Genomic DNA, 16,406 nt, shown 5'->3' on the forward strand with positions numbered 1-16,406 from the left:
ACGGCTGCCAATATTACCTTTGAAAGTGTCATGGGAAGTGGATGTTGTACTTGGTGGGAGCATGGGGAAGACAACCATCCCTTGAAAGAGGTGTTACGGAAAGCCTAGGTAGATAAGATTATTACAATGTCGATCTTTGATATAAAAGATTTTGAACCTGTATTACGCACCATGGTGGCTGGCCATGATAGGCAAGCCAATAGATCAGTGATCTAGTATTTTCAGCAAACTCTAACAATTTCCTATATGACCAAGGAAACAAATAAGGTTTTTGAAATTCCCCATCAGGGACAAGAGTTGACAAAAACCTAGCTAAGCTTGGGCAATTTGAGCAAAGGGAAGATCATTGATTCTAAGGAGAAGCATTGCAACCTTACAGGTGAGGAGGATGGCTAAAATTGACACGTAGAAGAGATAAAGGGAAAAGTACAGAAAGAACTATGACTGCCAATATTATCTTTGAAAGTGTCATGGGAATTGAATGTCGTACTTGGTGGGAGCATGCAAAAGACAAACATCCCTTGAAAGAGGCGCTATGGAAAGCCTAGGTAGGTAAAATTATTACAATGTCGATCTTTGATATAAAAGAGTTTGAACTTATATTATGCTTCATGGTGGCTAGCTATGATAGGCAAGCCAATAGATCAGTGATCTAGTATTCAACAATCTCTAACAATTTCCTATACGACCAAGGAAATAAATTAGGTTTTTGGAATTCCTCATCAGGGACAAGAGTTGACAAAAATCCTAATGACCACGGAGGAAAGAAAAAGAAGTGGTTGGGATTAATGTTCAAGAATGATCTCACGAAGCAGGAATGGGAAGGCATTCTGAAGAACAGTAGGGGCCTCAAGAAAGTGTTCATAGCGAATGAAGATTGGCATTGCATTATCGATTTGGTCTAAAGCAAACTCATAGCCGGTAGCCACACATCAGATATTTCTCTATGGATGTTATCTGTGGTTGAGGGATTGCATAGGGGACAAGTGTACAATTGGGGGCATTTCCTCTGTGAAAGACTGCAAGAATTCATGGAACTGAAGCATAAGGCATTTTACATGCCACATCATGGTATAGTGTTATTTCTGGAAGTAGTTCGTACTTAGTTGGTAGTTGAGCATAGAGTGACATTAGTTTCAACAAACAAAGTGCAACCCTACAAGTCGACAATGACATATTGTGTGCACATGGACAGTTGTGGAGGAGGTGGAGGATAACCTTGGAAAAAGAAATAGAAATAGGTGGCGGTGTAGGTAGTATTTGTTGAGGATTCAAGTTAGGAGGAGACTAGAGAGGACAACTCTGAAGAGGGGGAGAGTAGCACAGACACATCTTCAGACTCCCTGAAGGCGGAAATTCGTCTAAGTCACTTGAAAGGCACACCTGGGAATATCACATTCTTACCACTAGCAGGAGGATCACTGCGCACAGAGGTACTCGAGTATGCCCAAATTCACCAACCTAACCTAAGCACGCATGGTGTAGTGGTCAACAGGCGTACGGATGAAGGTGTCCAAGGAGGTGCCCATATAGAGGAAGGAGCCCATGGAAGCACCGATACGATGGAGGGTGAGGATGGCTGTACCTTGGAGGACAAGGCGAACGTTGAGGAGGGGGAAGAAAGTCAACACCAATAACACATTCCGCAATGGGGGGTCACGAGAATCTCCATTCCTGTAGTAGCGCAGTTGTTCCCATCAGATCAGCATCCCCGCACTAAGGTGATAGACCTCGGATACCAAAAACAGTGTGCACACAAGGTGAGGTTGCAAACACCGTTGGGTACAAAAGTGGTCCATCTTGTTGCTTGGGAGGTGCAACCCATAGGCCAGATAGACATTCAAAAGGAGTAGGGGGGAGACACTACAACTACAGAGGATATGCCGATTGAGGATATCGTTCTAGAGGAAGCCGATAAATTGCTCGAGGAAGAAGGAATTGCCTCTCCACCTTCCCCCATCCCTCTAGAAATAGAGGATGAAAACCCCATAAAATTACAGAGTGAGAGAGTGGGACAGGCAGAGACATTTTCCTTCGCGAACAAAGCTACAATGTTCCCGAAAGAATTACAAGCTATGGAGTATTCCACCAAAGAAATGATCATGTAGGCTAAAAATCAGAATATGGGAACCATACTTAGGGCGGCTGAATCATTGGTAGCAATTATGCAGCAAGGCTGCCATAAAGACTGGGAGTTGCTTCAACAGAGTGGATATGAATAGGAGGAAATAGCTATGGAATGGATAAACAATACACCATACCTCTAGCTCAGAATCAACCACCTCTCATACAGACACTTGTAGACATGGAAATTGCATTTTGGAGGACATACTTAGAGCTCCAACAAGGAAAGAACTTGGCCCAACAGTTGGCTAAGGAATGGGAGATTGAAAAGGCTTTTCTGGTAGAACAGTGGAAGGTAGAAAACGCAGCGCTGGAAGGAAAGTCGAACCTAGAAAAGGCTTCTTTGAAGATAGAATCACAGTAGCAGAAGCAAAGAAGATGAAAAGCGGCTGAACAAGAATTGCAACGACTCCGTGGAAGCCCAAGTACAAGGATGTCTTCCCAACCCTCTTCTTGAAGTTTGAGTTTTTGTTTTAGTTTGTTGGTAGTCGTCTGGAAGACAACTCCTTTTCTGGTGGGGATAGATGTAGTGCGCAATAAATTAATATTATAATTAGAACTAGTTAAGCTTGTGGGGTTTGGGTAGTTAGGAAGTGAGAGAATGCATCGGTTGGTTTTCACAACTAATCGACCCTTATATAAGAACTTTGGAATATTGATGATGTACTTATTTTTTTTAAATCAATAAAAGTAATGCTATTCTCTTGCCATCTTTGGCATACTGGTACTTATATTGAATGTTCCTTTTGATATTATTGGATTTTTGTTCTAGTACTATGTATAACGTGTGGTAATCACCATTCCACAGGTGTTCCTACTTCTTACAACATGTTACTTGATTGTTACTTATGTAAGGATATAGATGATGATCTTAATATGGATATATCAGAATTACGAATACTTGTCAAATGTGTCATGCATAAGATACTTCCAAAAATGGAGTCCAAATACATGTTTGTGAAGTTTGATGATTGTCATGCACAAATTCTATTTGAATCAGCAGGAATTGGGAATTATTATTTCCATATTCATAAAATCTTAGAGTTTTTTTAGGATTGGTCATTGGATGCATCCATACTGTCATGTCTTTTTCACACTAATAGCTTTGCTGATGCAAGCGAGGATCAAGTGATTTATGTTGTTTCCACAACATCTTGTACTCTGGTTGAAAAATCTACGCTTCCTAGCATGGAGGTTGATGATTTTGAAATTCTGATGCTGCATGCTTCTAGCTCTAATGATGTATGGATATTGGGGTTTGATGGTTGTTGTGCATTAACCAGTTTCACTTCTGGAATCATTCTTATCTCTCCAAAATGGGAGATTGTCCCCTTCTCTTTTCAGTTGCAGTTTAACAACAATAATATTTCAGAATTTGAAACTTTGTTACTAGGTATTGAAATTGCGCACAAAAGGGGGATTTTGAACTTGCATGTTCAAGTTGATGCTAAGGTAGTGGTATATCAAGTACAAAATCAACATCAGACATGGAGGTTGATGATTTTGAAATTCCTTCCCAACAATCTGATGCTGCATGTGCTTCTAGCTCTAATGATGTATGGATATTGGGGTTTGATGGTCGTTGTGCATCAACCAATTTCACTTTTGGAATCGTTCTTATCTCTCCAAAAGGGGAGATGATCCCCTTCTCTTTTTAGTTGCAGTTTAACAACAATAATATTTCAGAATTTGAAACTTTGTTACTAGGTATTGAAATTGCACACAAAAGGGGGATTTTGAACTTGCATGTTCAAGTCGATGCTAAGGTAGTGGTATGTCAAGTACAAAATCAACATTAGACATGGAACAAGAGACTCAAGCATTACATAAATCTAGTTTGGGTCTGTTTTGAGGCATTTGATGCTTTCAATATTTCTATGGTTGCAAGGGAGTTCAATGACAAGGCTGATTCTCTTGTGACTTCGACAATGCTCTTAATTCCTCACAAGATTTTTGAGCAAGTATACCATTGAGCTTGTGTGTTGCCCAAGTGTGCCTAATAATTCAAATCATTGGCAGGGCTTTATGATGATGAGAAGATTACCAATTTCCTTGAGACAAAGGAGAATTTTGATGATTTGTATTTTGAGGGTAGTAGTTTGCCCCCTTTGGAAAAAAATTCAGAGAGATTCTGAGACGGGTGAAGAGTTCATTCAGCTCAAGGGTAATAAAATTCCCTGAGGTTTGGTCTCATTAGAGCAATTGTTTATAAACGTGATCACTATGTCAGGTATCAACATGAGGCTGGGTCTCACTCTACCATGGCATTTGAAAAGTACAATCTTGGTTCAATTGCTGATCCAAAGTTCGTAAATGTTGGCAAGTGTTGAACACCAAAACAAAGGGATATATTTTTTAATTTCTTATGTTAGTACATGCTTGTATTGGCTATTTATATGTCAACTTAAAGTCATTTTGGCCCAAGATGGTGTAACATGACATTCCTCTCAAGTTAGGCGTTGATCCATTCAGGCAAATGCAACGACAATATAATCCAAAGCTCTCTGGTACCATTTTGTTAGAAATCCAAAATATTTTAGATGCTTGGATCATCTTCCCTATCAGCACTCGACATGGAAGCCAATATTGTTCCATTATGCAAAAGAAATGGTGAAATCCACAGTTGTGTAGATTTTCGCAATTAGAATCAAGCATTATTGAAGTATAACTACTCATTGCTGATCATGGATCATGTTTCGCAAACAACAACTAGTTCTCAAATGTTGTCTATTCTGGATTTTTATTCAGTTATAATCATATTGAGCCTAGGGAGGATGATCAAAACAAAACATCATTTACAACTCGGTGGGATACGTTTGCTTATAATAGGATGCCTTTTGGGTTGGTAAACACGGGCGCCACTTTCCAACGAGGTATGGGCTGGGCATTTCATGACATCAGAGATGAATTCATTGTAATTTATCGTGATGATCTCATTGATTTTCAAAGCATCGACAAGGTCATTTTTATCATTTGCAATAGGTTTTGGAAAGATGTCGCCAACACGAAATTTCCCTCAAGCTCAAGAAGCCTATTTTTGGGTTCATATAAGGCGAGCTTCTTGGACATGTCATGTGTAAGGAAGGGATGAAGATTGATCCTAAACGGGTCAAATCGATTCAAAGTCTTTCATTACTTACCAAAAAGATTGTCATTCACTCTTTCTTCGAAAAGGTGAATTTCCTGCAGAGATTTGTTTGAGACTTTGTAGAGAAGTGTCGTCACATCTCTAATATTATGAAAGTTTAAGTAGCGTTTCATTGAAGTGCTGAAGAAAAAACCACTTATAATAATCCCAACCAGTTATAACTTCGTGAAACACCAAATCCTTCTCAAATTCAGTTGTTTGACATTTTGTCAAACACTTTGCAAGCAAGCTCTAATACCACTTTAATATCCTGTGCAATCTGATCTTTTTTCATGATTGCTAACTTGAGAATTTTGTCAAACACTTTGCACACAAGGGATATATATATATATATATATATATTGCATATCTAAATTCTGTTTTCTTTCGCTTGCAAAACTCCAAACAACCTACAAAAAATGTTTTTGTATTTTTTTGAAACATTGAGCATTGACTATAAATGAGAAAATATACATCTACATCAATAAGACATCAGGGCAACAATTCTGATGTAAAACTTTGATATAAATCAGATTACAAATAATCTCTAAATTCTTCATATGCCCTACAACATTCAAATCTTATTTTCCATGCATTGCAAATGAATTAGATAGGAACTTGGAAAAACCGCTCAAGGGAATTTGGATTTTTACTGTAGCAGCAATGACATTGTAGCAAATCACTGTAGCAGGTTACTATAGTGATGACACTGTAGCAAGTTACTGTAGTGATGACACTGTAGCAACGTCACTATAGTAGCAGTACTATAGCAGCATTACTGTAGCAATATCCAACTCATCCCTTACTCCACAAATCTGGCCCTAGGCTACAAATTTGGCATAATGAAAAGGCTGATTTGTCTTCTTCAACACCCGCAACCCTTCGGAAGATATTTCACCACTTTAGTTATGCAAATCAATGGGAGTGTTCGTTCCCAACGATCAATGTAGCAATTGCAGAAACTCTTGGCACCACAAGTTATCCGAAAGAGTAGAAAGCAACACATTCGATGCTCAACAATGAGGCTGCCCTCCCTATTTATTCTTTTCCTCCAATAGTTGGACCTCCTTCTAGAAGAAATAAAATAATATTTAATTCCCCCTTCTAGAAGATTCTTTTAATTTATTTAATTAACTTTAGTCACTTTTAATTAAATTAATTAAATATAAAGTCATGTTTTAATTGTAATTTATTTAATGACTTTATAAGAACCTAATTTAATCAATTTCTCCTTATTTCTCCACTTAGCCTTTGAAGAATGAAAAGCTAAGAACTCCATTAAGAGGCTAAAAGATGGGGACATTACACCACCTCTAGGGAGATCAAAGAAGCAATAACATAGGCACCAGTGTCAGTCTGCCCAGACTACACGAAGGATTATCATGTACAAGTATGATCTAAGCATAACGTGTCCTCTATTCTTATGCAGGAAAAAGCTGAACGTATCAAATCTCTTATTGCATTCATGAGTTGCCCACTCAAGTTGCATGAACTAGAATATTCATTGATAGAAAAGAATGCTCATGCAGTAGTCAAATCGGTCAAGTATTTTAGGTTCTACATCATGAACTTGCATGTTGTTGCTCTTTTCCAGATATAAATGTCAAGTCTATGTTGACAAAACAAGAATTTTGAACAAAAATAGGCAATTAGATTACTAAATTCACGAGTACAACATTGAGATTCACCCTACAAAGCTGGTTTGTGGTAAAGGCCTATGTCAACTTAACACGAACCTGATAATTAAGAAAGCTCCAGATTGTGACAGATAATGCTCTAACTTTCTCCTTGTTCGAGATCTCACAGTTTTGTTTTGAGCATGGCATTACCCATTCTCATTCGTCTGATTACTACCCATAGGGTATTGATCAAGCTAAATCAAGTAACAACAATCTGATTACTATTACCTGCAAGATGGTGGATGAAACCAAAGATCATGGCACAAAAAATTGTATGACGCTTTGAGGGAAGACAAAATCACACCTAAGAGGGCTATTGGCATGTCACCATTGCAGCTTCTTTATGGTTTGAATGTGGAAACTCTCATAGCTTTGGAGCTTCCTGCTCTTAAGTTGGTCAAGGCTGTTAAAGATAGAACAGTTGAGAGTTCCTTGGATAAGCAAATCATATTTCCTAGTTAGTTGGAGGAACAAAGGGCACAAGTGATGGATTGGCTTGCAACACATCAACAAAAAGTCCAAGTACTTTTTCATTATGAAAGTGAGGTAGAGAGAATTCCAAGTTTATGATTGTGTTCTACTATGGGACAAAAGACGAAAACCAAAAGGAATGGATGGAAAATTTGATTCTCTTTGGCATGGACCTTTCACGATTCATCTGATTTCAAGAGAGAACAATTTCCTACTGGCCTATAGGGATAGGACTCCTTTTGCACTTCCATATACTGCACAATATCTAAAGCACTATTTCGAAAAATCTCTAGATAAGTACCATTGTATGTAATGTCCAAGCCTTTTGAGTCTTTTAGTTTACAAGTCTTTTTCTTTTTTGTTCTCTTGACTCTACAGCCCGATGGAGTAGATAAATGATAAATCCACTTAGAGAATTGGATTCTACATTTCTCATTTCTAGCAATGAATTGGATTCAACACTCCCTGATCAGAGCCAATCGTTTGTAATTTTGTATTTGCAAAATTTGGGCAACTCTACAAAATTTGTAGTTTAACTTTCTAAGGTAGGCATTTTGAAGACGTTTTTCAAAGATAATTGATCATACTCTGAATCGGTCCGAGTTTCTCATCCTATAGATGCCATTTTTTGAGATTTTGTCGAGTTTTTCTTATTCTTTCCTGCTATTTCAGGTTTTATTCTCTTGACTGCAAGTGCTCTATTTTTGAAAATCTAAAGTTTTGATCAAATTTTCTTGTTTGAATTGATTATTTTTGTTTCCTTTTGTGTCTTAGGTCTTTTGCTTTCAAAATTTGATCGTTTTGAACCATTGTAGTTTTAAAAACATGCTTTATTTTAAGAGAAACCAAAGAATGAAAGTACTTGCAAGTGAATTTTTAAAGCTTGATTACAAGCATCCATTACTCCGAGTACTTGTGATAGCATTGCAATGGCCCAATTTCCTTATAGTTGGGTTTTGAATACAAAATACAAGTTGTAAGTCTTGTATTTTGAATTGCTTGAAGGTATTGTCAAGGTTTTAAAATAAGAGGACATTTTATAAAGGTGTTAATATGTGTAGTTGAATTCTTAAAGTATGACTACATATCTTTCTTATCATTTCAAGAGTTTGTAAGTTGCGAAAGTAAAAATGAAACTTGACTTGAATAGAGAACAAGGAAGTTCTTTAAAAAAAAAAGTTGCATCATTTTTAACTTGGAGTTGGGCTTCTAAAGCTTGAATACAAATTATTTTGTTTGTTTTAAAAGCTAAGGGCCCGTTTGGTTTTAGGCATAGGAATTGGGAATTAGAAGAGAAAATTTGAATTGGAATGGAAATGGGGAATGAGAATAGGAAATTACAATCGAATTCCATTTATCTTTTGTTTGGTTGCACAAACTTGAATTGAAGATTGAAGGTTCGAACCCCATCAAATTTTATGAATGATGATTGTTGGGAGGACGGATGGATCAAAAATTGATAATGACCAAAATAAAAAACAGATCTGGTAGCAGGTGGAATCGAACCCGAGACGGGAGTGGGGTCACAGCGGAGATAGGGCATCAGATTCATTCATGTCCCACTCACTTTAACAATTGTTTCTCCACGCACTTGCAACTGTGTTTCAAACATGCCTGCCCAAAGAAATACAAAATCTAGTGCACAATTGTTTCAATAGAAGTAGGGTTTTAATAAGTATTTTCTCCATGCACTTCCGCAGCTTTGGTCGCGACGTGGCCGACAATGGCCAGGATTATTCATTTTGGGGAGCTCCAACAGGAAGTTATAATGAAGCGGATTTGAAAACATTTTCAAATAAGAAAAATTCAAAATGGGAATGAGAATAGCAATTCCAATTACAAGTATTTGGAGAATGGACTAATGCTCATTTTGGGGCAAAATGGGAATACGTATTCCTATTCCCAATTTCGATTTGGCACACCAAAAAGAGAATTAAAAATGAATTCTAATTGTATTCCAGCAACCAAACGGGCCCTAAAAGATTTGCAATATGTTATCTAAAACATGATTTCCGCCATAGTCGCCGTTTTTGGACTTCAAGTCCATTGTTGACTTACAATATGTTAGCAAATCCTTGACGCTAGGTATTTGAGGGGCTCTTTGAGCTTGACTCAAGCTTGGAGATCATCATTTGTGAATGGGAGTCCTCATTTGTATACACCAAATAGAAAGCTTGCAATCTCGAATGCGAAGCTTACTTGTGCCCTGAAGGTCATCATTTTTTGACCAATATACATTTGCACTTGCAAATCAAATCACGAACCCTGACTGGGAGATTCAAACAAGTCTTTGGCTTTATTTCAAGCAATGAACCTTGCTATTTTTGGTGTTGGAATTGAGGGTTTTGGTTTTCATCATTGCCATTTGTCAAGAAACCTTCGAAGACTGCAAATGCATTGATGGAAGAATGTTTAAGTTTGTTCTGAATTTACTCTCGGAAAATGTCTATAAGAGCCGCGTTTTGGGTTTGTGTTCAAGATACCTAAGCATTTTTATTCCCATAAAGCCCTAGCTGCGTTCTTGAGAAAAATTTCTCCACATTTCGTTTTTCTTTGCATATACATTTTATTTTTGTAGGTCGTTTTATGAAGATTTTCTACCTTCATTTGAAACGCCTAGGGTTTATATATCTTGTTTTAGTCTCCATCATTTTGCATAATGTTTTTCAGATTTGTTTAGAATTTTTTGCATTAAGAGACTGAATGTGTTGGTCTTTGCAACCAAGCAAGTTCTTCCCTCAAAAGAGATGATGTGAGTTCTTCCCAAGAAGTTGCAAGGTTTTTTCCCCCAAAATGCATGTCCTTCCTCACTTCTAATTGGATTTAAAAACTTGGATTTACAAGTCCATCCTTTCCAAGAAACAGCCAAGTCATTCCTTTACTTACAATTGCAAGTGTTTCTGAAACAAAAGTTGAAGACTTTTTTGCTATTTGCAGTTGGGTTCTTAAAACTTGAATGCAAGCAATATGCCTTTTCAAATGTGCTTGTAATTGGATATCAAAACCCTTATTATAAGTGACCTCCTATATATATATATGGACACACACACACATTTGTGCATAAAAGCTCATCATTTTGACATTAAGCGCTTAAATCCCATTGGCTTGCAAAGCTTAGGAAAACCCCCAAAATTCATCTTTTACCTCAGTGTAAAAGTTGATTTTTTTCATTATTATTTTAGTTTCCATTGCCTAAAATCCTTCTGTTCATATTCTACACACATACCCTTCCAGATTTGCAAGCTCATAGGTCTAAAAGTGTCTTATGGATTCTCTGGCATCTCATGAAGATGTGCTCACTTTTTGGAACTTTCATATTGCAGCTTCATCTTCAAACAATTTGCTAAAGTTTAGCCAGTTTGTCCAGTCAACAAGAGAAGTATGAAGCATAAATATGACAAATATCAGAACTCCATATCACCTTCATAGGTTACTTCTTTGCTTGATGAGACCAAGGATACAAAGATATGACATGTTGATATGTCTGACTTTATCGAAAGGGTTAACACATTTCAAGAGCCTGAGATGGACGCTCTCATTCAGAACATATTTTACCTTGTCTCTACATTCCCAGTGGCTGCCATGGAATCAAAATTTGTGTTAGCCTGTGCATTACACTTTGATTGCAAGCCCAGAACGATCAAAGATGATGATGGAATGGTTATCATCAGATTGGATCCAGACACAATAGACAAAATCTTCAAAGCTCCTCTTACTTCAGTGTATACAAATATCTCAAAGGAAATGGCTTTGAAGAGATGGAATGATAAGAAATAGGACTGCATCAAGTTTATGAATGAGAAGTGACTTGTTATTCAAAAAACCTGTTTATCCAGATGCTTTTTGGATAGTTGTTTTGTTGCTGAAAAATTACATGTAATCAAAGAGAAAGTTGTAATTGTAGGTGGATTTTCTCAAAAGCTATTGCATGTAATTGAATTGTAAGTCAAATACATTAGGACATGTAATTTGAATGTCAAGGTTAGTTATAGAATAACTCAAGGTCGTTAGGATTCTCCCACTTTTTTCTTCCAGCTTCTCACCTATACAAAGGAGTGGGCTTTATTGTAAAAACCATAATTTGTTAATGCAAGTAGATTATGCAAGTAGACTAGAGCAACACATGAGTTTAAAAAGTAAAATGAGTGCCAAGGAAATAAATAAATCATGCATGTTGAAGGCACTACTAAGACCATCTTATAAGTGAAAAGAGGAAAATCACCAGTCCATGTTTGTCTAAGCTTAAAAGTGGCCTAAAATCTGTCATCTGGCTTGTTAAAGACAACAATCTGTGTTTCTGGAATTTCCATTGAAAATATGGGAATATTGTCACATACATAGGCTTAACGACTCTAAAGTTACAGGAGTCACTAAATTAGTAGCCAGCTTGTACAGTGTACACTCATCTTTGTATTGGATTCAAGGTTCACTTGCCTATGAAATATGGAGGGATATTTATAGATCCAATCCATATTTCTCTTCACATGTTCTCAAAATATAGGCATCTTATTAATTCCCTTTTTCAGGATGGAAAATCAACTTTACATGAGTGTTCCTACCTGTAAGTGGATGCTCAAGAAAGCTCATTCTTCTCTTACCAGAATACTTTTATGTTCTGAAGACACTGCATTCAGCAATACCAAAGTCTATGAGACATAACTTCTGAAAGTATTATGCTTGATTACTCATCTACTCATCCATAGAATATATCTTGGATTTCTTACTTTTTCTTTTTCAAGATACACTTCTTGATGCCATGCATTTTACCATCAGATAAAGATAGATCACTCTATAAGAAAGAAATGAATCGAGTTTTCTTTCACTGTCAAGTGATTTTGCTGTTCCGCTATTGTGAAGTATTTCTGTTTCTATAACTGAAATTGGGGATTGTTGTAGGAAAAAATGATAACCGCCATTTAGGTCATGGGGACAATAGTATTTTATTTGTGCACAGTGTCTCTAGTGAACAGTTTTTGCCCTTAAGTTTATTTGAATCTTAGTATATAGTTAGCAGTCACTTATCTGGCCAATGGGTCTTTAATTTAGGAACTAGAAGATTCCCAGAAGGCCTTTCCATTATTGAAAGGAAATCAACCATGCAACAAAAACTTGGGGTTTACTATGGCTGGAGTTGCAGATATTTGACATAATGCGTGCTCTGTTATCTTGCAGTTGGAATTGTACCTTTTCATCCTGCTATGTTCATATTAATACCGAACCCATAAATCTTTCATTTATGAATTATAATATTTCTTGTAATGCTTTTCCATTAATAAAAGGCCATCACCAGTGTAATGATTTTTTTTTAAAAACTATGAGTGACATATTTCTTATAGAAGTCCTTTGCTCCCTTTACGAGTTAAGTGAGTGTAATGGAATCTTTGTCAATATAAATGCAAAGAAATAAATAAATAATTAAAATTATAGAAGAATGCTGTACCATACTATTGCATAAAGGAGATCCTTTGGTGAATTTAATGGAGACTATTTAGAGATATGGTGATGAAAATATCTTATATGATTACAAGAATATGTTCTCGTGTGACACCGATGGTTCTCATCCATTCAGCTAAAATATTCATCTCATTTGGCATGATGCTGGATTCCCATTATTATAAAAGGCAGGATTAAAAAGCAAATTTATAGGGCAAGACCCAATGTGAAAAAGGCAGAGTAAAAATTAGCAGTTAATAGAGTATCATATACTTTGCAAGATTCTATTAAGCAACGTGATTGAATATATATATTTTTTGATGGCATGCTACTAGCAATAACTAACCAAAACATCAAAACCCTTGTCATACTCGAGAATGTTATTTTCTGTCATAGACACTATGTTACTTAAGGACAAATTTCTTTGTCGTGGAAGCTATGATTCTCACTACTTCCTGCTTATACTTTTTTGAAGGTCAATCTTCACCAATGCATTAAAAAGAATGTACAATATGCCTGAAACATGGACTGGGCTTCCACCTATGCCCTTGGATGGGGACTCTTGGTCGGTTCTCCACAGTTGGGCAATGCCAACTTCATCGTTTTTGGAGTTGGTAATGTTTGCAAGGTAGTAATGCTACACCGATGATCTTTAGTCGTGTTTCAGACATATATGGTACTTGTAGTTTATGCACTTGGTACTCAGTTTCTAGTTTTTGTGGATCACATTACAGAATATTTGTGGATTCCATAGATGCACAACACTATGAAGAGCATCTGAAGAATGGTACATGCTGCTTGGGCATGTCAATGATTGAGGTAATTTTTGTGGCAAAAGCTCCATGTTGTCTTTGATTGCCTGTTTATATATATGTTTTTTCCTCAATATATGGAAATATCAAGGTCTTATATTGAAGTATAAGCTTCTGTGAAATCCTAAAATTTTATAGATAACCTTTTATTTATCTGAAAAGGAGTATTTTGTGATGGTTTTATCTCCTCCCCAGAATCAGCATTGCTATTGCAGGCTTCTGGAGTTGCTTGTAAATGTGTGGGCATATCATGGTGCAAGAAAGATGGTTTATGTAAATCCACAAACAGGTCTAATGCAAGAGCAACACAGGCTAGAGAACCGGAAAGGTCAGATGTGGTTAAAATGGTTCAATATTAGTAGGCTGAAGGCCATGGACGAGGACCTGGCTGAAGTAGCAGATTATGGACAGCCTGTAAAACGATGGTTGTGGCCTCATACTGGAGAAATATTCTGGCAAGGAATATATGAAAGAGAACGTCAACAACAGTACCGTTTAAAGATGTCAAAAAGGAGGAGGAGCAAGCAAAGATTAGATAGAATGCGCAGCAAATACAGGCAGAAGGCCCTTGGAAAATACAGGAAACCACCACCTCCAGAAGTTGGGAATAGACAAATGGATGATCACCGTGCATAAAAATACTAAACATTGACATCGTTCTGGCAAGAAAATTTGCAGAATACATGCCCTTCTTGGCAGTTTGCAGGCAACTATACTTCTTCCAAACCAAGAGACAAAGGCATGACATCTTCCTTGAGCAGTTCCGTGCTGTATTTTATATCAATGTATCTGTTTCAGTCTTGATGTCTTCTTTTTTCTTTACAAGACATCGTATTTTTTACCTCTGAGGTTTGTGCTTTGTCGTCACAGATTTTGATGTCCCAGGGATCTGCTGTCTTTGGTCTTTCAGAGAGATTAATTCTATATATAAGGATGAGAGCCACTTGCATCAGCAATTATAGAAATCTCATCTCATTGACCATATGGAAGGCTTGCATCCAGTCCCTGAAATGAGGGTAATTCAAAAGAATATCATCAATAACCAGAAAATTTTGTATATGCTGAAATTTGTGTTTTGTAAAATTAATTGTGAGCATGTAATCTCCGATACTAAGTTGTCAAGTGCTTCCTGAGAGAGAAATTGTCGTTCTCAAGTGAAGAATGATTAGAACCACATCCAGATTTCTGAAATTTATTTGGTCTCATATAAGCATACTCTGCAATTCAATTTATTGACTGGCCTTAATGTCCTGTTAAGAACCTTAGTTAATCAGTCATAAGAACCTGGCGCATGTACCAGGGTAACCAATGTCCAATTAACCAAGAATCTTGGTTGTTTTTCATAATTCAGTGGTAAAGAATCCCAAACTCTGCCATGTAACTGGAAGCCTCTTTGCAATTGGAACACTTTCACTGGAAGAAATTAATTTCAGTGTCAGCAGATTTAATGAAGGACACAAAAAGAAATTAAATTTCATTGCTTTTCATTGTTAAGGTCGGAATCGTCTGCTCTGAAGATTGTTATTTTAATTGCCAGTCAAACAAATCATGACGTGTGCATAAGGCCCCAGAAGAAAGCGAGAAATGTTTCTAGTGCGACATCTCTGATTGCAACATGCCATTTTAATACAACATTCAAATTCTCGGGGTTTATTTAAAAGTCATGCTCTTTTTACTCAGGTTCTGGCTTGAATGAAATTTTAAAAAATTTTAAAATTAATTTAATATTGTTGTTATTTTTAATTAATTGAAAAAATACATTTTTAATAATTGTTTATAAATTAATCCATTTAACTTTTACCATCTATATACAATAGTTAGACAGATCATTTAGGATCAATTGGATTTTTATTTGAGAAATTTGTTATATATATATATTTCATGTAAATCTTTAAAGATATGTAACTACTATCACTTGTAATGCAACATGTATTACCTTTAATGGATTAGGGTTAGAATTAGAATTATTATAACTTTTAGGGTTGGTCTTAAAATTAGGTTAGGATCAATATCATAGTTATATTAGTGTGTATATTGGGGTTTGGATTAAGATTAGTGTTAGGGTTGGAGTTTGGTTTAGTTGAGAGTTTATGTTAGGATTACACTTAAAAATTAATGTTAGTTCTAGAGTAAGGTTAGATTAGACTTAGAGATGTAATTAGAGTTAGGATTCAAATTAGAATTATTGTGTTTAGAGTAAAAATTAGATTAAAGGTTGGGTTTAGGAATATAGTTAAAATTAGTGTTAGAGTTGGAGATAGATTTAGAGCTAGGGTTATAATTAATATTAGTTTTAGTGTTATATTACTAATAGAGTTAGTGTATGAGTCATAAATCATTCATGTTTGTGTTAGGTTTACCAACCAACTTCACTTGAAAGGGGGGAGAGAAATTGAGTTGGACATACAGATGTTTGTTCAAAGAGCCTGCTAGTTGGGAAGGTCCTAGGAAACATACGTTAGGACAAACAACAAAAGATAGGCCAGGGTTAGAAAACAACTAAAATCACACTATAATCACTTCATCATATCTAATTATCAACTAATTCCATGAATAATATAATACATCATTGAGACATATGACATCAATCAACATATACTAAGGAAACAAGATCCATCTTATATCATGTCCATTTACTTCTTACAACAAAAAGAGCAATATAGATTCTTGGGTGAAGGGGTATATAGAATGAAAGTGATACAATTTTACCAACAATTAAGCATGTACATAGTAGTGGAGTACCCCATTGTTTTTGTATTG

At 36.2% G+C, this 16,406-nt stretch overlaps 1 protein-coding gene across 1 annotated transcript in view; it reads left to right on the forward strand.

The window, feature by feature from the left end:
• LOC149535939 (uncharacterized) overlaps positions 1 to 15,140 on the forward strand; it is a 96,420-nt gene extending 81,280 nt beyond the window's left edge. Inside the window, exons 12-15 of the mRNA XM_089807763.1 lie at positions 13,310 to 13,462; positions 13,569 to 13,653; positions 13,842 to 14,385; positions 14,517 to 15,140. Of these exons, the coding sequence (XP_089663889.1) occupies positions 13,310 to 13,462; positions 13,569 to 13,653; positions 13,842 to 14,282 (679 nt within the window). The 3' untranslated portion in view covers positions 14,283 to 14,385; positions 14,517 to 15,140. The remainder of the gene's footprint in view (positions 1 to 13,309; positions 13,463 to 13,568; positions 13,654 to 13,841; positions 14,386 to 14,516) is intronic.
• The last annotated feature ends 1,266 nt before the right edge of the window (positions 15,141 to 16,406 follow it).

The sequence above is a fragment of the Cupressus sempervirens genome, chromosome 10, assembly GCF_028749045.1.
Source record: "Cupressus sempervirens isolate cs-2001-9-10 chromosome 10, ASM2874904v1, whole genome shotgun sequence".
NCBI lineage: Eukaryota > Viridiplantae > Streptophyta > Pinopsida > Cupressales > Cupressaceae > Cupressus > Cupressus sempervirens.